The 22,864-nt window shown below is 41.9% G+C and overlaps 1 protein-coding gene across 1 annotated transcript in view; it reads right to left on the bottom strand.

Annotated features, from left to right (window-relative positions):
* stxbp5l (syntaxin binding protein 5L) overlaps nt 1-22,864 on the bottom strand; it is a 135,736-nt gene that overhangs the window by 61,038 nt on the left and 51,834 nt on the right. The window contains exons 3-5 of the mRNA XM_056438653.1: nt 19,987-20,068; nt 13,819-13,919; nt 1,102-1,236 (exon numbers count right to left, since the gene is read on the bottom strand). Of these exons, the coding sequence (XP_056294628.1) occupies nt 1,102-1,236; nt 13,819-13,919; nt 19,987-20,068 (318 nt within the window). The remainder of the gene's footprint in view (nt 1-1,101; nt 1,237-13,818; nt 13,920-19,986; nt 20,069-22,864) is intronic.

Raw genomic sequence — 22,864 nt, 5'->3', positions numbered from 1 at the left:
ACTCTGTGGTGAGGAATCAGCAAACCAAATATCCTGTTCAGATCCCATCCCCTGCCTCACTTTAGCAATGATTGGCAGACCGACCTCCCACATGTACACGCCAGTGTTACGATGCTCGCTGTGGTTTGGGGCTGTCGGAAGGCAACACGATGGCTCGGTGTGAGAGTGACTTGTGCAGCAGGAGACTTGTCAGGGTAACACCAGAGGAACGCCGCGTAGGTGGGTGAAACCAACAGAAACAAACGGGCCTACAATAAAACTGAGCGCCATTTGTGTACTGTATGACACTTGAAGCTGTTAATCCGCATTATATTTCAGCCACATAGTCAACAAATGAACAAAGGCTTCTGTTGACTGACGAATGATATTACGCCCCAAACATCAGGCATTATATAACATCTAGAAATCTTACGGGCATCCAGAAACATTAACACAATGCAGGACAAGGCTATTTATTTTCTTCAGTTGGTTTATGGCGCACTGTGAAATATACAAATGTACATATATATATATACATATATATATATATACTGTATATATATAAACATTCAGACTTCAGTTGTTCAAACTATGTTTTCTCAAAGCTATGAGAAAACTGATTCGCCATCTTATCTTCAATCCATACATATTCATCCAAAGCTACAGCTATGACAATGGAAGCCGTTTTTGTTCTCCTTTCTAAATACCTACATACAAAATTGTATTTAAAAGTTAATTTAAAAAAAAAACTCCCAACAAATGAAACTTGTGTGAATAGATAATTCACAAACCTGTTGATAAACCAAGGACGTCAGCCGAGTAGAGCGGCATCAACACTTTCAGTGTCTGCGATGAAACATGTTTGAACTGTTCACATTTAAGATTTGAGCAATGAAATGATTTCGACCAGCTTTCAAAAAGATTACTCTTGAGACATCTGAAACTGCTTGTAAAAGAAAGATGTTTTCTTCTTTCTTCCAATCTTATTTTAGGGGAAAACTGCCGTTCACACCACTGGCATCGTAACATTGGTCACATTAAAACATCATCGCTGTCATAAATAACCAATCAGCTGATCAGATTTGCTCTCAAATCTCGCATTTTGGAGCATGGACAACTCACAGTTCTATGGCCTTGTTCCAGTTGATGACGTATCCGGACAAAACAAAGGACTCGATGTTGACGATGTGTGTGTTTCCACGCTCTGTCCCCACGTACAGCCATTTACTCTGAAAGGGAAGGTGGCAAAACGTGATCCTGGAGAACGAGAAACAAAGGGGGAGAAGACCGAGTGTTAGAATATGAACAGTTACAAAGGGGTCGATGATTCAGTTTGTTTCAAGGATTGGACGGATCAGTAGAGCTGTGTGTTTCCGTGTGGCAAAATTAATCAGAGTATTTTGTACATAAGTACATTGATCTACACCAGGTGCTTTCAAGCTAATTATAAGGATTAGGATAATTAGGTTCAAGCTTCAGTTATGTAAACAGTTCATACTTGTGTGCAATATGTTGCAGTCAATTAATAACTGACACACATTTATTGATTCATTGAAAAATATAGGCACTAAATAAATTATTGGACAGTACATGAAGCAATCAATCAAACAAGCCGTAATTTATTGACAAAATGATGTTGTGCACCGACAGATATGCTAGAGAGGTTCAGGTCATTTATGTTCGCTTTCTCTCATTCCAGGCTTCCTGATTGTTTTCACCTGTCATCACACCTGTCTCCTATGCTCATCAGTGTCAGCCCCGCCCCTGATTGGTCCCACCTGTGTCTTGTTACCATGTGCTTAAATTCCCCTGTCTCCCAGTGTTCCTTGTCAGTTCGTCTGGTCTTTTGCCATGATCAGGTCGGGTTATGTTGTGCTCTTGAAAAGTTGTTGATCCCTCACTACGTGAGCGCTTTCATTTTGTTCACTGCAGAACCGAAAAATAAAGTACTTACAAATACTTTATCTCTGTCTCCCGGGTCGTGCAATTGGGTCCTACTTCCTAAGTGTCTGAGATCGTAACAGAACGAACTGACCACATTATGGACCCAGCCGACCCAAGAACGCTTCACGCCGCTCTGTCGGTACAGGGCGTGACGATTTTTCATCACGAGGAAAAACTGGACAAAGTCAGCCGGGAAATACAAGAGCTGAGAGGACACCAGGCCGGGGTTCAGGAAGAATTATCTACACAGATGCAACAACTGGTTGCCCAAATGAATAATTTTTTCACTCATCAACAGACTGCTCCTCCGGTGACGTCATCCACAGCTGAGAATTTGCCTGTCAATACTCCAGCTGACGACCCAGGTCAGGCTGTTTCCTCCCCGTTACGGCTGGCTCTTCCGGAGAGATTTTCCGGAGACTCTTCGAATTGCAGAGCCTTTCTGGTACAGTGTGATCTGCATTTTCAACACAACCCAGCAGCTTTTTTATCTGAGCATGGTAAAGTGGCGTTTATTGTGTCTCAGTTAACGGGAAGAGCTGCAGCCTGGGCTACTGCAGAATGGTCTAGAGACACCGAACTATGTTACTCATTGGCCGATTTCATAGAGACTATGAGGCGCATTTTTGACCACTCATCGCCTGCTACGGAGGCCAGCAGAAGACTGTTTCAAATACGTCAGCTCAACCGTCAGGTGGTTGATTATGCCATCGAGTTTCGTACAGCAGCAGCGGACAGCGGATGGAATGTTCCGGCTCTTCGTGACGCCTTCATGACAGGACTTTCGGAACCGATAAAGGACCAGCTGGCTCCACTGGAGACACCCGGGATCTGGAATCCCTCATCGCTGTGGCCATCCGGATCGATAACCGTCTTCGAAAGAGAGGGAGCGTCGACGCAACCGAGATGTTATTCCCAGCTTCCAGAATTCGCCTCGGAGGGTCGCGCCGCCAGCGGAGGATTTCCAACTCATGTTACCGGACCATCTGAGGACTACACTTCCGAATGACTCCGGTGAACCCATGCAGCTTGGAAGAACCAGGCTTTCTCTGGAGGAGAGGCAGCGCCGTCTACGGGAGGGTTGCTGTTTCTACTGCGGCCAGCCGGGTCATCAACTCGCTTCATGCCCGGGAAAAGATCGTGCTCACCAGTCAAAAGGAGGGCGCTGGTGAGCAAGTTTCCGCAGACTTCCCTCCTCGACCTGTTACTCAGGTAGACATTTGTATTAACAATCAGACCATTGACCAGGGTGTGTTAATAGACTCAGGGGCTGACGAAAGCCTTATAGACTGGGGCCTAGTCAAACAGCTAAAAATAAAAACTGTCCCGCTATCTCATCCTGTTAGTGCCAGTGCCTTAGACGGCCGCTTGTTGTTCACAGTTACCCATTGCACTGAGCCCATACAGATTACTATAAATAAGGACCATACCGAGAGCATGCAATTTCATATTTTTGAGTCGACTCAGCACCCGATTATTTTGGGGTTTCCTTGGTTGAAGATCCACAATCCTCACATAGACTGGCCTTCAGGAAAGTTAAGGAATGGGGAGAGGATTGTAAAGGCAGGTGTAAACTTCGCAACCTGTTAATGCACCAACAGACTCTAGTAGGATCATTATAGATCACCCTGACTATCCTGATCTACACAAGGTACCTTCCTGTTACCATGATTTAAAAGAAGCGTTTAACAAGTCTAAAGCCTTGTCGCTACCTCCTCACCGAGATTTTGACTGTCCCATTGATCTCTTACCGGAGCCCCCATTCCCAAGGGAGACTTTACTCGATTTCGAGACCTGAGAGAACAGCAATGGATGAATACATCTCCTCTTCACTCAAATCAGGGATTATCCGTCCTTCATCGTCTCCAGCCGGAGCGGGATTCTTATTGTGGGAAAGAAAGACGGGTCTCTGAGACCTTGCATAGACTACAGTCCACTAAATGACATTACGGTGAAGAACCGCTATCCTCTGCCACTCATGTCATCTGCTTTTGAACTGCTTCAAACGGCCAAGATATTCACCAAGTTGGATTTAAGAAATGCATATCACTTGGTTAGAATAAAACAAGGGATGAGTGGAAGACTGGATTCAACACTCAGAATGGTCACTATGAGTACTTGGTAATGCCTTTTGGACTGTGCAATGCACCGGCTGTTTTCAAGCTTTTGTGAATGAGGTTTTGCGGGAATTCTTGAATATTTCAGTGTTTGTGTATCTGGATGACATACTGATTTTCTCCCCAGACGCTAAATCTCATGTTAACCATGTCCGCCAAGTTTTGCAGAAACTACTGGATAATCAGCTATATGTCAAGGCAGAGAAGTGCGAGTTCCACACAGAAGAGGTGTCTTTCTTAGGATACATAGTCTCACCTAATCATATCCAAATGGATCCTGCGAAAGTCAGTGCAGTATCCCAGTGGCCCACACCAGACTCCAGGAAAAAGGTTCAGCAGTTCCTAGGATTTGCTAACTTCTATAGGAAGTTTATTAGGAATTTCAGTTCTGTTGCTGCTCCTCTGCATGTTCTGACTTCTCCTAAGGTTCCTTCAAGTGGACCCCAGGCGGATCTTGCTTTCAAACTTCTCAGAGATAGATTCACATCAGCTCCCATACTCACCATTCCAGATCCCCAGCGCCAGTTTATGGTCGAGGTGGATGCTTCCAATGAGGGAATTGGAGGAGTACTGTCTCAACGTTCTGCAGAAGACAACAAGATGCATCCATGTGCTTACCTGTCGCGGAAGTTGACAACGGCAGAGCGGAATTATGACGTGGGAAACAAGGAATTGTTAGCTGTAAAAGCTGCCCTCGAGGAATGGAGACACTGGCTGGAGGGTGCAGAGCAACCGTCTTTAGTCTGGACAGATCACAAGAATCTAGAATATATAAGAAAGGCTAAGCGTCTCAACTCCCGTCAGGCCAGGTGGACACTTTTCTTTAGTAGATTCAACTTCACACTCTCTTTTCGTCCCGGGTCTCAGAATCAAAAACCCGATGCTTTGTCTCGTCTTTACGATCCCGAACCACTTGCGGTAGAGCCCAAGACCATCCTTCCACTTAACCGGGTGATCGGAGCCTTTTCCTGGCAAGTGGAGTCAGGCGTTAAAGAGGCAAATGTCATGAATCCAGCGCCTAGCGAGTGTCCCAACAATCTGCTGTTTGTTCCTGAGGGTCTTCACCCCAAGGTCATCCACTGGGCTCACTCATCTGTGCTTTCGTGCCATCCGGGAGTAGCAAGAACAATGTTCAGGATTCAACAACGTTTCTGGTGGCCATCCATGAAGAAAAATGTGGCCGAGTATGTAGCGGCTTGTCCGGTGTGTGCGTGTAATAAGACCTCATCTCAAGTTAAGATGGGCTTGCTCCAGCCGCTGCCGATTCCCCATCGTCCTTGGTCACACATTTCGATGGATTTTGTGACAGGATTTCCCTCATCCAGAGGCAAGACTACGGTTCTAACAGTGGTTGATCGATTTTCAAAATGGCTCACTTCATCCCATTGACCAAGCTTCCTCTGCCAAAGTCACCGCAGAGGTCATGATGAATCACGTATTCAGGATCCATGGATTCCCTAATGACATTGTTTGACGGTAGAGTCCACAATTCATTTCCGCCTTCTGGAAAGAGTTTTGTCGACTCATAGGTGCCACCGTCAGCCTGTCATCAGGATATCACCCTCAGTCAAATGGACAGTCGGAGCGTCTGAACCAAGAACTAGAGACTACGCTACGTTGTCTCGTCTCCCGGAACCAGACCACCTGGAGTGACCATCTCACATGGGTCGAGGTTGCCCACAATACCCTTCCTACGGCGGCCACAGGTCTCTATCCATTCCATTGTGTCAATGGTTTCCAGCCTCCACTTTTCCCTAACAACGAGGAAGAGGTGATGGTTCCATCGGCACATGCCATGATCAGACGTTGTCGCAGAGTTTGGGCTGGTGCTCGCCAGTCTCTTCTCCGAAGTTCAGCTCGGATGAAGGCTGTTGCGGACGTTCATCGCAGGGTCGCTCCCTCCTACAGTCCAGGCCAAAAGGTTTGGCTCTCTACCAAAGACTTACCACTCCATGTCGCCTCAAAGAAACTGGCTCCGAGATTTGTGGGTCCGTTTCCAGTGTCCAGAGTCATCAACCCGGCGTACGCTTGCAACTCCCAGGACCTTGAGAGTGCACCCAACGTTTCACGTTAGTAGAATCAAGCCGGTGTGTGAGAGCACACTTGTTCCCGCCTCAAGCCCCTCCACCGCCCCAGTTCTTTGAAGGGGTGACGTTTACAAGGTCCGTAAGCTACTGGAGGTCCGTAATAGGGGAGGGCAAGCAATTCCTGGTAGACTGGAAGGGTTACGGTCCTGAGGCTAGAAGCTGGATAGCTGCTTCATTTATCGTAGACAAGACTCTTATCCACGACTTTTACAATCAGCCTGGGCCATCAGGAGTTGGCCCTAGAGGGGGGGGTACTGTTGTGCACCGACAGATATGCTAGAGAGGTTCAGGTCATTTATGTTCGCTTTCTCTCATTCCAGGCTTCCTGATTGTTTTCACCTGTCATCACACCTGTCTCCTATGCTCATCAGTGTCAGCCCCGCCCCTGATTGGTCCCACCTGTGTCTTGTTACCATGTGCTTAAATTCCCCTGTCTCCCAGTGTTCCTTGTCAGTTCGTCTGGTCTTTTGCCATGATCAGGTCGGGTTATGTTGTGCTCTTGAAAAGTTTTTGATCCCTCACTACGTGAGCGCTTTCATTTTGTTCACTGCAGAACCGAAAAATAAAGTACTTACAAATACTTTATCTCTGTCTCCCGGGTCGTGCAATTGGGTCCTACTTCCTAAGTGTCTGAGATCGTAACAAATGATTGGACAACAAAGTGATTATAACAGTATTCTAGCCACGTTGTTGTCTACTGGCAGATTTACTGAGCCACTGTTCAATGGTACTCACGGAATTTCTTCAGAAAAGTTGTACCTTGACTCACAGAAGGCATGGCCGGGCTTTTAATCAGGGCCTGTTTTTACTCAGCAGGAAAGTGAAAATCTATTTTCCTCCACAATACAGAGCGCACGTACCTGTATAGGTATTCTCACCCACATTCCCTCCTCCTCCACTTTGTAGTGCCACACAGATAACTTTGCCACTCGAAACATTTATAAATAGTTTTTTAAAGAGCACTTGCAGACTTAGACAGTACGGGCTAAACTGGTCCATCATTTCACAAATTCACATGACTCTTCTGTTTCAAAGATATTTATTAAAAATCAGAGATCATACACATTTTGGACAATAGATTTTTTCATTACCTAAAATTCTGTGATTTTGCATTAAAAGTACGTGTATTAAATAATTGTAATTAAGTCAGAGCATTTCAAGTCATTAAACCCTGAACTACAAATCACAGGCTACTTCATATCCCAATGTCATCTGGATGTGTAGGCAGAGCTTTCTTGCTGCTTGCATATCCCATCAAAAGTGTTTTACAACACGGTTTCGCTAGAGATAACAGATTCATATGAAATGATATCTCCTTTGCTCTACTAAAATGGTCTCACTGGGTTGTTGATAAACTATTGTATAGGGTTCTTCTTCAATAGTATTTATGTGTGCAAGAAAGAGAGTGAGAGAAAGTACATTTGAGAACACACAACTAAAGGCTCAAAGCAGAACATTGTGATGGAAATAGCACAAACTTCGCAACAGGGTCTTGAAGTGGATGCGAGCCGCAACAGGTGGTCAATCAGCGTAGAAGAGCTGTAAGAGGCCGATAGCACGGAACCACGACCCAATATTGCTCACAGATTATTTTCTTACTTAACAAAACACCTTTTGGGATTTCACATTTTTCAGGTCTATTTTTAATCCCTAATTGCAATAAATGAATCAGAATAAATAACCATGAAGCCATGTCAAGTATACATGTTGCATATGAAAGATAATCACGATGTGAGGCTGCTTAAACCATTATATCTCTAGCAACCAACATCTTCATAATCACCTTAACCAGGGAAGAAAGATCAGCACACACCAAGTCACTCCTGTCATTGCTGATTAACTTGTAGAGGGGGGGGGGGGGGGGGGGTCATTGGGCTCTAGCCCCACATTCACCCAGCCAGCAACCAGCAGGATTATTAGATAGAAGTCAAATGAGATGGCAGACAATTCAATAAGGATTTAGGTGCTTGGGGAGATGACAATAATCAAACTGGCCGGGGGGTGACAGAGGAATGTTATAGTCCTCTTTCTTTTTCAACATTCATTTAGTCTTGTTTGAGGAAGTGACTGACCTTGTAGGGTTAGTAGGTCTAATACACAGAAAGCAACAGATGAGATCGAAACCTCTTCACAAACATACTTGTATTCGGCACAGTGAACGTCTAACTGTGCAAATATCCTATCACTGGATATTGCCTTTTTTTTAAAGCATATCTGCAGTAACCCGATGAGTCAGAATGTTCTCTCTGTGAAAACAAAGGTAGCCTCTAGACTAGAGAAACCTCTTAGCACTGACTATACCTCGGTTATGAGCTGAAGGTTGACATAACATTTCACAGAAAGAATTCAATAAAAGACATGGTTTGAAGGGAAAACTTAAGTGAAAGAATGGATGAGGAGATGGCAGAAAGGTGAAGGAGGTAGCCTAAGCATTGATAAATACAGATCCAGAAGTTAAATTGTAGATAGTTGAATGCCAGTTTTGATTCAATACAGTTGGTCTTATAATTATCAATCAAAGAGCAAAGAGCATGGGTTTGGCTGCCAGCTGACCGGCCACTTCAAGACCAGGAGCAAATACCCTTCATGAATTCACAAGATTGAGAGATTAATTGAAATGGTGACATCATTTTAGGAACTGGCCATGTCGTTTCCTCCGCAAGAGACACACAGACGCTTACATTAGCTCAAATGCCTCTTCGTATTATGCACACACACAAAATACGGCAAGTGTCCAATCATTCATGTATTGTAATGTGTGTTTTGTTTGGATGGAGATTCTTCAAATTCTTTGTGACAACAGCATGACAGCAATCACAAAACAATTCTTGACACCATTTCCAGTGATTAAGAAGACATTATTGGCAGATTATTTTGGGCTTTAGTGTGCTAATTGTCAGAGAGCAAGTGGTTCTGCTTCCTACTGCACTGTGCACACCACAGACATGTAAAAAAGTACACAGAATAAATTAATAAAATAACAAAAAACAAACAAAATGAAATACTGTAAATTATTATACAGTCGCCAACAGTTTCGATTTTTTTTAAACATTGTTTTCAGAAAGCTTCATCAGTCATTTGTATTTTAAACGGGCGGCAGCAGGGCAACTCTGTGACTACGAGTTACACCCAGTTCTAGATACAACCTGGACCACATGCTGCTGCTTTCCATTTAGTCTCCCTTCTCATCTCATCATGTCTCCAAAAAGAGCGGCTGTAGCTTAAAATTGATGCTGAGCAACATAAAGGATTAATAAAGCAAATGGAAACATTTTATATTACCAGATAATCAAACTCAATATTTTTTCTGTGAAGCATTAACTAGCTAGCTCGCTAACATTATTAATATTGCCTCTGTATCTGCGTTCTCTCTCATTGACAGCATGGGATCACTGGGATCACTGGGATCACTGGGATCCTGACCCACTGAGATTTTGCATCAAGCATTTTGCCCAAATGTCAGTTTTAGGCAAAATATTAAGATGAAGCTTTTTGACAGCATGTTATGGTGAAATGTTGTTTAACCAGAAATCTGTAGAGTTCCATGTTTGCAAGTACTCAAGCTAACGAACACATAGCTAGCATTAGCTTGCTAACTCATCATTGTAGTTAGCAACTGCCCTCCTGTCACACTAATCCTTTGATTATCTAATCTGATGGCTTTAACTAGCTGCAGGTGATTTGTTAATATTTCAGCCCCCGGTTGCTTATTGTGGCCAGTGGCGGTTCGTCCATAGGCGAAAAAAAAAAAAAAAAAAAAAGAAGAAGAAAAAAAAAAAAATCTGTCAAAAAACATTATATGCCAAATCATTTAAATAGTAAATATACCGTGTTGACGCGCTAAATGTGTGTGGGAGACCGTAAGCCCCTGTCAACAACCACTTAAGTTAATGTGAAAAAATATAATATATCGCCATTATCGGAGACGGAGAGAAGCTCCCTTTTTCTGGCGCTGGTCTAACGGTGTACGGCATTGATACAACATTTCAGTCGTTTTGGCAAAGACCGCTTGGGCGGATGAAACTGAGCAAATAACAGCGCAGACCCGTATGTTCCCTCAGCAGATCAGAGATGTTCCTCAGCCCATAGAGTGTTGCCAGGTCCGCGGTTTTTCCTGCGAATCGGGCCACTTTTTGAAGTGCTGGTTGAATTTTTTTTGTCCTTGGTTCACCTATTTTGCATGCAAATTACATGAATATCTTTAAATAAAATCCATATTTTAAATGAAATAATTTATTCATACCCAAATCCTACCAAACTGACTCCAGATCAGCATACACATTTTATTTATGATAATATACTGTATCTAATTACACAAGGCCATTTTAGGACATAGGGAAATAACTGTTTAGGAAAACTGCTTTTAATGCTGGCAAACTAAACATATGTTGTTACTTTGTAGATATTACAATATATTTGGCAATGATAGCAATGCTGTTGGACTTAAAGCAGTGTATATGGTTGGTGGGTATATTTTGAGTTCTGATATTGGGCTGGTTTTGGGCTGGTTTTGATTGGCCATTGGGCTGGTTTTGTCACACAGACCTGGCAACCCTGCTCAATGGTTTTATATTGCTGAGGGTGAGTTGAGTGAAAACGATGTTTTGCACTATTTTATATTCTTTTATAAAATTAAATTTGTATTACATACAGTAATGGTCGCAATACGATCACGTCAGCCCAGCTGTCGTGGGTCGTCAACATATACGTTTGGTGGCGGTCATTCTTTGGCGGTCTCATTGTTTGTTTACATCCGTCGCCCGACGTATATTTTCCTTGTGTAAATTGTGTTTTTGCGTGTCTAGGAAGTGCAGAGACAGATCAGAAGGCAAATGTGTGTTCTGTTGTTCTTGTGTTCTGTTCAGGTTATGAATTTTCTTTGTTCAAAGTTAGAATTCTCTGTTTCTGCTGAAATGACTCTAGCTCATGTAGTTATTTATTTTGTCCATTAGGGTCTCTGTTTTCCCTTGTATGTTACATGTCATGGTTTTGATGAGAATTGTTATTATTTAGATTTAATGTGGTCCTGTCTTCCATGGACAATGGTTTTATTTTGCTGAGGAAGTGGAAGTGCAGAGACAGATCAGAAGGCAAATGTGTGTGTTCTGTTGTCTTCTGCAGAATAAATAAGCTGGGAAAATCCACCATCTGAGCCGACTTCTTCCATGCCCGCTCCACATCTGTAACATCTGCTCTGAACCTCTTTCATGTGAGGGTGAAACTTTTATTTTGCAAACCTCTAAAACCCAACCCAATGTTTCTTAAAGAATTCTGCTCTGAACCTCTCATGCCCAAAGTTACAGTGTGTTGATAGTTGTTATTGGACAGTGTTGATGAGCACGCTGTGTTCTTGAAATAAAGCTTTGGTTTTTACAATATTCTACTCAAAACCTCTTTTCTTCTCATTGTTGAGTGCTATTTAAACCGCGTCGCCCAACTGCGCCCCCCCAAAAAAAAATTTCACCAGCCGCCACTGATTGTGGCGCCGATTGTTTTCCCTCCTGTGGGCGTGGCCTTACAGTATGATGCCTTTGGCTCCGTCTCTATGGCTAACGTCATGTTTACATTGAAAACAATAGACTCGCTGCCTGCCGCTGTCTGAAATTAAATTTAGGGTTGTAAACTACATGATTCCTCGATTTAAAAGTCATTACCATTTGAACAAGGTTTGACATCAATTCCTAAAGAAGGTAGAAAGTTCTCAGACATTTTGCTAACGAGTGGAACTGAGACGCAGAGAAACAAAGTTTTCTCCCTAACAACTTGCAGACAAAAAAAAACTCCTCCATCACATTTTTTTAGAGCTCTGTTGCATTATTAAAGTGGCCTTGGGTGGGTTTGTGTTTGTACTTTTTTTTTAACAGCACTGATATTTTTTGTTGCGAGAAAGCTTTTAGCGCTCTTGTGATGGAAAGTTGCAGTTGAGAGAAAAAATGCCCTTCGACTCAGCTGTCCTTGACTTGTAACTACAATCAGGTTGCGTTTGGCAAACACATGTACTCATCAAAAGTTACATTTTAATTATCACTTTGACCCGGTATTTGCATGAACAAGAACAATTTATAAAAAATTAATAAAATCTCATTATATCTGAAGGCCACTTACGCAGCGGCTCTGCATTTTGTATTGCTGCTGGTCCCGAAAAGTTACCGACCATCATTTTCTTGTACGTACGCCTACGATGACATTGTCTTACTCACTACACCTCATTTGCTTTTTGAATGCACATTATGTTCCATCCCATTCAGTGGGAATGCCGTCATATCCATTACATGTCCTTGCCGATGACACAGGCAGTACGTGAAAATCAAACTTTAGTTGCCGTTTCCCTTTGCAGAAAGACAAGAAAGTATGAACTGAAAAAGAAGAAAAAAAACAGAAAATATCCTACTTTTTTATCTGTGATATAAGTTTAACCAAATAACAAGTATTTTAAACATGTTCACAAAGTATAGGAAGAGGAATATTGGAAAATCCCCCTTTGTTTAACATTTTATTCCTAAGTTAATACAATGCATTTGTGTTTTGCTTTGTAATTTTACATTACAGCAAACAAGTGATTATACCTCTGAAATAAATATTCACACATACCGAGGTGAACGATGCCACTTTATCTTCAGGTGAATTCTAATACTTAACAGGAACATAAGACTTGCTACAGGGATATGACACACCAACTTGCAATGAACCTTACACATTCAGCTGTTGACCTCGCTGAACACCCAGACAACTAGCCTAATTGATATTATAGACAATGTATTCTTCTGTTGACCATGTGAAGGTTCATGGCAAAGTTAAAGAACCATTTCTATATAAGGCAGACACAATAACATTTGTTTTCAATGTTTTCAAAAACACAGACTTTGTAAACTTGTGCTTGTGTGCTCTGTTTAGGTAAACAACTGCAGTGGCCACCCCCAGTTTCCACAACCTGTTTCTGAGAACGCTCAGGCAGGACATTGAGAATATTAAAATGGACAACTGAGTCACGTCTGTGTACGTCCAGAAGGCCCAAAGGTTTTCACAAGGAAGAAAGATCTTTCCAAAATCAAGCATCGCCTTTAGTTTAAGTTTAATGGTGGAGTTTTACTGCACAGCAGTGCAGAGCTTAGCCACCAGACCTGTACTCCTATCTGCTCTGACTGCCATCTACATGTATTGTAAGACTACCTATGGATAAGTGCCTCGTACAACCCGGCTTTAAAACACCCAAACTATCCCTTTAAAATATCCCACCAGCTGTCTCTGTTGATGCTAGTTTGTAGCCATGTGAAAACTACATGATGTGTTTTGAAGATTTGTCAGGTTTGTCAGACAGGGTGAAAAAGGATCAGAGGCAGGACAGAGGAGCTGGCCTTGCCCTGTCAACACTCACTGCTTCACGGTCTTCCAGACTGAACTGATTAAATGTGTCTTCCTGGTGAAAGAAACTTGATGTCGATGCTGTCGCTGAGAGATGGTTTAGCAGCCAGTATATTCTGGGTGGTTTGGGGTGTGGCACGAGTAGGGGCCTTTCTGGAGTATTGGAACCATTACCGTGTATTGGGTAGTTGGGGTTTTGGGGAGCTCATCCCTAACTGCCTGTGTAAAATAGTATCTACTGACCTGATACAGGCACATCCATCTTTCAATGGACCAAGGTGTGGAGTGTGTGTATGTATGTTTGTTTGTTTAGTGGAAATAATGCTTACCTCTCTCTATTGAATTTAAGTGAATGGAGGACAGCCGGTCGCCTCTGACGGAGATTCCACAAGTGAAGTGTGTCATCTGCACAGGCTGTGACCAGCGCCCCCTAAAGGTTACAAAGAAAAGAAAGATATGAGTCATTAATCATTTTGCGGACACAGAGGACACCAGGTCTTTTATATATCGATGCCATGTCTATAGTCCTGATTAGACTGGAAGCACACGATTGCAGCTCTAACGCACGCAAGAAAATCCAAACAATCTAGATCCAAACAAAAGCTGCATTTGGGCACAATAACATCAAGTACAGTGTCTCTCAAGAAACAGATTTCCCAGGAATGCCTCACGACATCTAACAGATAATGTATTTTTTTAATTATAGAATAGAAGAGTGCAGAGACCAATAAGCAACAGCAAAAGAAACAGGAAGAGGGAACTGACTGGAGTTAGCATATTCTCCTCCGGCTTCCAAAGACATGCAGCTTAGACTAACTGATGACACGCCGTGTGACTGTCAGGAGCATGAAGGGTTGATATCTGTGTGTCAGCCCTGGGATAGTCTGGCATCCTGACCAGGGTGTCCCGGCCTTCTCGCAATATATACTGGGTTCTGCTCCAGCCCTTCCTGATTAGCGGTTACAGATAATAGATGGATGGCTGTCTTGGTTCTGTGCAAAATCACCGAGAATCACAAAAGAATTGGATGAAAACTGTGAGAGGGAACTTATTTTTCAAATAATGTCAGCCGGTTTCCTAGTTCTGAGGATTGAAATTCCGGTGAAATTCCCAGTGTGGATTTTCTGTAAAGACTGGGGCCCGGGGAGAATAATCTTTGGATTACAAACTTAATCGTGGGATTAAAGACTGTACAGTGCAATGGAGGATAAAAACATTCTTCCCATTGATTTCTATTGCGGTGAATGTGTTCTCCCCACTCCCTGGATCTCTCACTCTTTATTGCGTACATTTTTGTTGAACAATTATTTGGTTAAAATAGGGTCAATAAAAGGTGAGCAGTAAAACGACTGGAGATACATTGTCCTATCATGAATGGGGCATTTTGTATGTGTGGAGGTATTTTTTAGACCCGTCCACTGTCTTTCATATCGAAAATACACAAACTAGCCATCAATGTGCTTATTCCTGAGAGAAAAACATATTTATGAAATTTCGACAGTGAAAGAATTTAGTATTGTCTTGTAAAAACGATTAATCTGCGAATAAATCCTCATTTTACATCCATCCAACCCCTAAATATAAATGGATGACCTTCACTTTTCAGTAACACGTGTGACTCACATGTCACTCAAATGATGCTTCACTAAAGCCTTTTTGCAAAGTGAGCAATGAAACACACATAAATAATCTTCTGAAATTAATTTAACAGGGAAGAAAGATTACAATTTCCAATTATTTGAGCATTTTGCACCGATTGCCTCCCATTTTGTTGTTTGTTGACGACCGAAGAAATATGATTCTCTTCAGCCATGTCAAATACGACTGATGGGGGATGCGTTGATGATTAACAGGCACTTAAAGGAAATACCGAAATGAGAATCCCTGATACAGGCTTTGATGTTGAAGTTATATTTTGTTTACACCCGGATTCATTTAAAACAGGATTATCCTAAACATTCCTAAAACTGAATCCTCCGGGCATTTCAACAATTACAATTTAATCTAATTTCACAGTCGAAAGATACTTTTAAATTTTGTTATTTGCTGTGCGGATAGAGTTGGAGGAGGTGGAGCAGCCGCTAATGAAAATTCATATCAGACCGGGATAAAAGAGAACGGGAAAGGTGCTAGTGAGTTTTTCTAGTGAGAGTGAGCTCACCTGTGTGTGCGGATGTGTCGGCGCGTATCACGGCAGAGCGATGCGCGTTATGGGAGCGGCGGCGCTGGGCTTAGCCCAGAGGAGTGAAGCAGCGAAATGTGTAGACATAGAAACACTCTCAGACAGCAGCTTGCTGTTACGTGCGCCTGCTGCCAGTCTGACTCCGCTGTTTTGGGTGAATGACGTCACGTGCGATCTGGAGGTGTTAACCACTTGTGTGCCAAATCTTTTTTTCATTTTTTTTTTTAAATTAACATTCGGGGCTAATTAAAAAACATCCGGGGCTTTAGCCCCGGGTTTTTTAGCCTAGGGACGCCACTGGTATACACTACCGTTCAGAAGTTTGGGATCACCCAGACAATTTCGTGTCTTCCATGAAAAATCACACTTGTATTTATCAAATGAATATAAAATATAGTCAAGACATTGACAAGGTTAGAAATAATGATTAATATTTGAAATATTAATTTTGTTCTACAAACTTCAAGCTCAAAGGAAGGCCAGTTGTATAGCTTATATCACCAGCATAACTGTTTTCAGCTGTGCTAACATAATTGCACGGGTTTTCTAATCATCCATTAGTCTTCTAAGGCGATTAGCAAACACAATGTACCATTAGAACACTGGAGTGATAGTTGCTGTAAAAGGGCCTCTATACACCTATGGAGATATTTCATTAGAAACCAGACACTTCCACCTAGAATAGTCATTTACCACATTAACAATGTAGAGAGTGTATTTCTGATTAATTTAATGTTATCTTTATTGAAAAAACAGTGCTTTTCTTTGAAAAATAAAGTCATTTCTAAGTGATCCCAAACTTTTGAACGGTAGTGTATATTTTTACAATTTTAATTTATAATTATTTTATTTTTATTTAAAAAACCATGAAACACTCATTATCAGGCTGTCCCATTCAGAAAGAAACCTCTTTAGAGGACCTCTCCTTCAATCTAGCTCTCTGCACATCATTCCTACTCACCTTTTTCATCCTGAAACAGTCTCCCGCCCACAGCCACTCCCTCTCCTATCCGACCTCCTCTGACACCAACCCCCTCGAGAGTCTTTAGCTATATTTTATTCATCGAGCAAAATAATGAATTCGGAATAAGAAAACAAAGACAATAATTTGCCAATTTATATCCTCCACACAGCACTGTGACAGAAAATAAAAATATTCCCATAAAATGGCACGAGAGACATGGTATGAGCACTGTGTGACTTCAGAGCGTATACGTATCCTTACAATGCACAAGCTCATCAATCACAGGCACCTGCAATAAGTGGCCTCTTTAGTGAGCTCAAACATGTAACGGATATGTCATTACACCTCAGGGAGTGTCAAGAGGCCGGTCTGAATCTGCAAGTCAAGCATTAGCGAGGCTGTCGACCTCCCACACACTGCATCCAAGAGAGGGCATTGACATGCAGCCCTGCTTTTAGTCACTGTGGAACAATGAGAAGAGCTACAGAAGTCACTGTGATGTGCTGTTCTTTAATAAAAGAGAAAGCAGTGGGGAATATGTATGTGGGGAACACAGTATGCAGAACCCCAAGCAATTAAGTCCAAAAATAGACATGAAAGTGCATAAATAAATGTAAATACCGCAATAATAAATGCACAGATACAACTGTGTCAGTGGCACACAGACACAAAACCACACACTTAGTCTATCTAACACACACTAACCAATTTAAAAAGACACACTTGACCCGAATTACTGATGGAGCATAGGCCTACCCTGTCTCCAAATACATTTCAACTGCATTCTCAATTAAATTACATTATATTGAGGCAACAACTCTCCTTTTACTTTCTAGTTAAAACTAAATGCTTTAATGAAAGCCTGACAACCTGCAGCCCGCATGGGAACTTCTGTGAACGGAGGAACTGTCATTAAAGCAGCACAATTCCTGGGTCACACACTCTCAACCATTTTTTTTTTTTTAGAACGAAATACATTCATGATTAGTCGACGAGTGCAGTTTTTAGACGGCGCACACAGGCCTGTCTGCACTCCAGCATCTCATTCCTCTGTGTGTGCGCAAGTCTGTAAGCCCCCTATACCCCTAAAGCCACAGCGTCTCCCCGGGCATCACGCGCTGCCTCGACAGCAGAGCACAACTGCACGCCTGTGTGTGGAATGTGAAGCTTCCGCTCGTCCCTTTTGGCCCGAGCCCCGTGTGGTTCGGGCTCCGACGTAATGAACCGCGACGAAGGCTCCAGCGTGGCTCGTCTCCGTCACATAACTCGGGAAGGACTCTCGCAGACATTTTCTCCAGTCTCGGCTGATGGACAGCATTGAGCTGCATCACGTGTTTTTCCGTTTCATCATTCGTTTTTGAGGATTCTATTAGTCTTGTTGTTCTCACATTGTTACTTGTTATTGATACAAAGCATTTTCCAAAAAGGTATGGTGTATTTAATGGTTGTTTTTAAATCGGGGGGTTGAAAAAAAAAAAATATCAACCCAAACACCGATTCAGCAAACAATAATAGAATAATAGAATATTTGAGTCCAGCCTTAGTAAAAATATCATGGTTTGGCTTCAAATAAGTATCACACCGAGGACACAAACACAGTCTCCTGGTTGAAAGTCCTGTGCATGTTTTACCGAACCATCAACCTCGACTTCCTCCCTATGCAGATTACACAGACTATGATTAGAAACACAATTGTAATAGGTCAAAATAAGCGATGTAATATGCGTGCTCATAATAGATGTATACAAAGTCAATACCTGTCACACCAGCACACGCACACCCCTCTTCAGCCCCACCCACGTCCATGTACCTCATACCCATCACGAGTGGGCCAATGAGTGATGGAGAAGTGGGCTCAAAGAGCCAGTGGGCTTCAAAAGAAAAAAAGCTGAGAGGCAGGAAGAGTGTGTAGATTACGGCAGCATGCAGGAGAGACGAGAACATGAAACACAAAGAGAGAGAGAGACAGCTTTGTGATCCTCTTTAACTTACAAAAAGGCAGTTTTCGTGACCAATACAAAAACAGTTTTTACTGCCACTGCCGTGTGTCAACCCACACAGTACCGGACGGTCAGTAGACGAACAAGCAGTGAGGGGTAATTGTTTGAAAGAAAGAGAGGAAAGCATTTCCTGAAAGCCTGATCACATGGACATGATGCTTTAATATAAATGTAATTATATAGTGGTTCTAACAGATGGTTTGTTACACAGTCATCTGAGAAACCGCTCAGTAAAGGGCTTAAAAAAATACTTGGCAGGTGATGCAAGAGGCATCTGTCAATCAAACTCTCGAGAAAGCGAGTTGGGAGAAGAGCAACATGCATTTTTCCACGGTGAAAATCCTGCAGTTCTGTTCTTTGTTCTTCTGTCAATGATAAATGTTCTCCAGTTCTGACAGCCAACGCTGTTGAAGCATCCACGCTGTCCTCTTTGAGAGGCGCCATTGTTTTGAACCAGCAGTCACCTGTCTGTATCTCTTCCCACACACATCAGACCCGCACGTAGCCGGTCGCTCATTGCAGTTTGTTCTCCGGCTCACTGGGCATGAACGCATCGCTTGAAGCCTGTCAAGACGTGCGATATGTGATCCCACAATTCTCGCTTGACATGGCAAGAATCAAGCTGCTGTGCATATTAACATCACAGCAGCTTGATGATAAGCCATGAAAAGAATAAGCCATGAAAATAAAATTAAAATATAACTATTATACTACTTCTCTTGAATGGATATGATAACAGTGTAAAATTTAATTAATAATTCCTGCAATCAACACATGACCAAAGGTGCTCCATTTTATTTCCCCACACCTGAAGGGTGAACCGATATCTTTTCCTCTGATATATGACTTGGTTTCAGCAATCTAATATTTCTGCCAATCACTTACATTTCTTGATTTACTTATGTTATATGTTCTGTATACATGTTCTGTTAAATTCCATTAACACTGTAAAAACTCTAACAGTAACCAGAAATAATTGTAACAATCTCAATTCAACTCAATGTGGCGTTATTTAAAAAAAAAAGTAAAACAAGGACTGTGGCAGCTAGCTCTAATTGGTCTTGGCTGCTGGCTGGTTGGTAATCAGTCAGCTGCTCTGGCTGATTGGCAATCAGCCAGCAACTGACGCTGAACCCATATAAGAGCAACAAAGAGTGGAAGGAAAGGAGAGTGAGTAGAGGTGCCGTTGTGCGGTCTGCTGGATGTGAATAAAGCATGTTCCCGAATACCTCGTTGTTGGCGAATCCTTGGTGCTTTCTGGCCGTCACCCGGCTGTGACAGTTCAAAGTGTAACAAAAACAGCTTTAAAACTCACAGATCTCTAAAAGCATTGAAATGGCGTTTGTCTTACCTCATTGATGAGGAACTGTAGCTGGAGGACAGCTGCTCCGCTCTCATGCTGACAGTAGCAGTCCACCCCGGGTCCTCCCAGTCTGATGACATCACAAAGTCAAGGAAGTGTACAGAAGTGTGATTGACACACAGAAAAAGTGCGAGGCGAAAACAGTTTATGTGTTAGTGATTGTGGTGTACTGTAAGTGTGAAAGACAACATCCACAATGCAGTGTAATGGATACATTAACTTTGCATGACCATTAATATCTTTCTACAATGCAATAAACAGACAATGGGTGAAGGGCATATCATTATCTTTTCACCGATGATGGTTCCTGCATTTAAATCTTTGCCCTGGTCCTTTCTGTGTGATAAGTTTATTGACTTATCTAAACAATATCTCACGTATTATTGTTGAGATACCATGAATGCACCTGAACGATTATGCAATTGACCTGGTATAAGTAGGCGGATGGTGCGACGTCAAATAGTTGGACTGAATTTGGAAAAGTTACATTGGGATACTTGATTGCAGACAACATCTTTCGGTTTCTCTCCTTCCACATCGGGGAAGTCGGGTTTATAGCGGGTCAAACTCAGGTGAGTAGCAACACCAACAGAGACGTTTCTATCTTTTTTCTCACTTAATATTAGTAACAACTCTCAGTGGAACACAATAGTTGGTTTTAGCTATAGGAAATAAGCTGTGAGCCGAGTGTATTCACAAGCCAATTAATGTTAACTGCTAAAAATATTCACGTAGTAATGGACCAGATGCTATTCTAATACCAGGCTAAACTCAAATGAACAGATGCAAAAATCATATCTGGGTCATTAAACTGAGCAGTAACATAAACAACACTAATTCAATAGGTTGGCTCGGGGGTAAGTAAGTACAGTTGGTAGAGTACCAAGACCGCATTCAAGGCCAACAAATAACACACTAGTACAGTACAAACAGTACATCAGAAAAGACGTGTTTTTCCCTCCAGCTTGGTTCTGCTATCCAACACACATTTCCAGAAGCTATTTAAAAAAGTGTACAAGAGTTTAGACTGGAAGCTTTATAGAAGACGTGTCTGTTGAAAAAAACACCTTTTTGCTATGTTTGGTGTAATGGAGCAAATGGGCATCAGTCTGTCCATAAACAATATAAACTAGAACGGGCACTCGGTAGAGCGCATACCTTCGCATATCACAAGATTGGGCATTGAATTATGAACATTTTGGCATTAGTTGCATGCCAATTGGACAAAAATGTATCGTGCTATGGTAAAAAAAAAGATGTTGACCTTTCCATGACCTTGACCTTGACCTTTGACCTGATTGATCCCAAAATCTAATCAAATGGTCCCCGGATAATAAACAATCATCCCACCAAATTCCATGTGATTCAAGAAGATTTGACCTGTTCATGACCTTTGACCCGATCGATCCCAAAATCTAATCAACTGGTCCCCGGATAATAAACAATCATCCCACCAAATTTCATGCGATTCGGTTCAATACTTTTTGAGTTCTGCGAAATATTTTGACCTGTTCATGACCTTTGACCTTGACCTTTAACCCGATCGATCCCAAAATCTAATCAACTGGTCCCCGGATAATAAACAATCATCCCACCAAATTGCATGCGATTCGGTTCAATATTTTTTGAGTTTTGCGAATAACACGCATACAAATAAATAAATAAATAAATACACGGCGATCAAAACATAACCTTCCGGCATTTTCAATGCGAAGGTAACAATATAGATAACTAGAATGGGCACTCGGTAGAGTGCATACCTTCGCATATCACAAGATTGGGCATTGAATTATGAACATTTTGGCATTAGTTGCATGCCAATTGGACAAAAATGTATCGTGCTATGGTAAAAAAAGAGTTTGACCTTTCCATGACCTTGACCTTGACCTTTGACCCGATTGATCCCAAAATCTAATCAAATGGTCCCCGGATAATAACCAATCATCCCACCAAATTTCATGCGATTCAAGAACATTTTGACCTGTTCATGACCTTTGACCTTGACCTTTGACCCGATCGATCCCAAAATCTAATCAACTGGTCCCCGGATAATAAACAATCATCCCAACAAATTTCATGCGATTCGGTTCAATACTTTTTGAGTTCTGCGAAAGATTTTGACCTGTTCATGACCTTTGACCTTTGACCCGATCGATCCCAAAATCTAATCAACTGGTCCCCGGATAATATACAATCATCCCACCAAATTTCATGCGATTCGGTTCAATACTTTTTGAGTTTTGCGAATAACACGCATACAAATAAATAAATAAATAAATACACGGCGATCAAAACATAACCTTCCGGCATTTTCAATGCGAAGGTAATAAACATCAACACATAGATGGCAATTTAAAAAGTGGTCAATTTTGTTATTGCACTTATTGAATTTGTCCTGCAGTGTTGTTTTTTTGCAGTATTAGTACCTCCTTGGCAAGTAATTTTCCAATTTGCCTTTCACAAGACATTCTGATATTATACCCACGCTAAAGAATACTGTATTTACTGAATGTGGCTCGGTTAGAAAAGAGGTATGGTTACCAGAAGAAGTAAAATCCCTAAACGCATCCTTTAAAGCAGGTGGAAATCAACAGGAGGGGGATGAGCTAGTTGGATCTGGGACACGAGCAGTTATTGAATCACCATGTACAGAATTCAAAATGTTGCCAACATTGCTTGAGGAACAGTACATAACTACATATGACCAGTTCTGCAATGATTTAAATGATCCAATTCATCAGCATCTGTTAGTACCAAAGACTTGTTCAGACTGTTAAGTCATGAAGCCATGGTAGTCTGGAGTATGAACTAAAAACAGCTAATTATTCTTGTAAAGCACATTACATAACTGTACATAACTCATGAC

This window comes from Pseudoliparis swirei, chromosome 2 (assembly GCF_029220125.1).
Source record: "Pseudoliparis swirei isolate HS2019 ecotype Mariana Trench chromosome 2, NWPU_hadal_v1, whole genome shotgun sequence".
Lineage (NCBI taxonomy): Eukaryota > Metazoa > Chordata > Actinopteri > Perciformes > Liparidae > Pseudoliparis > Pseudoliparis swirei.
The sequence above is the reverse complement of the archived record's forward strand: the minus strand, read 5'-3'. Positions and strand labels throughout refer to the sequence as shown.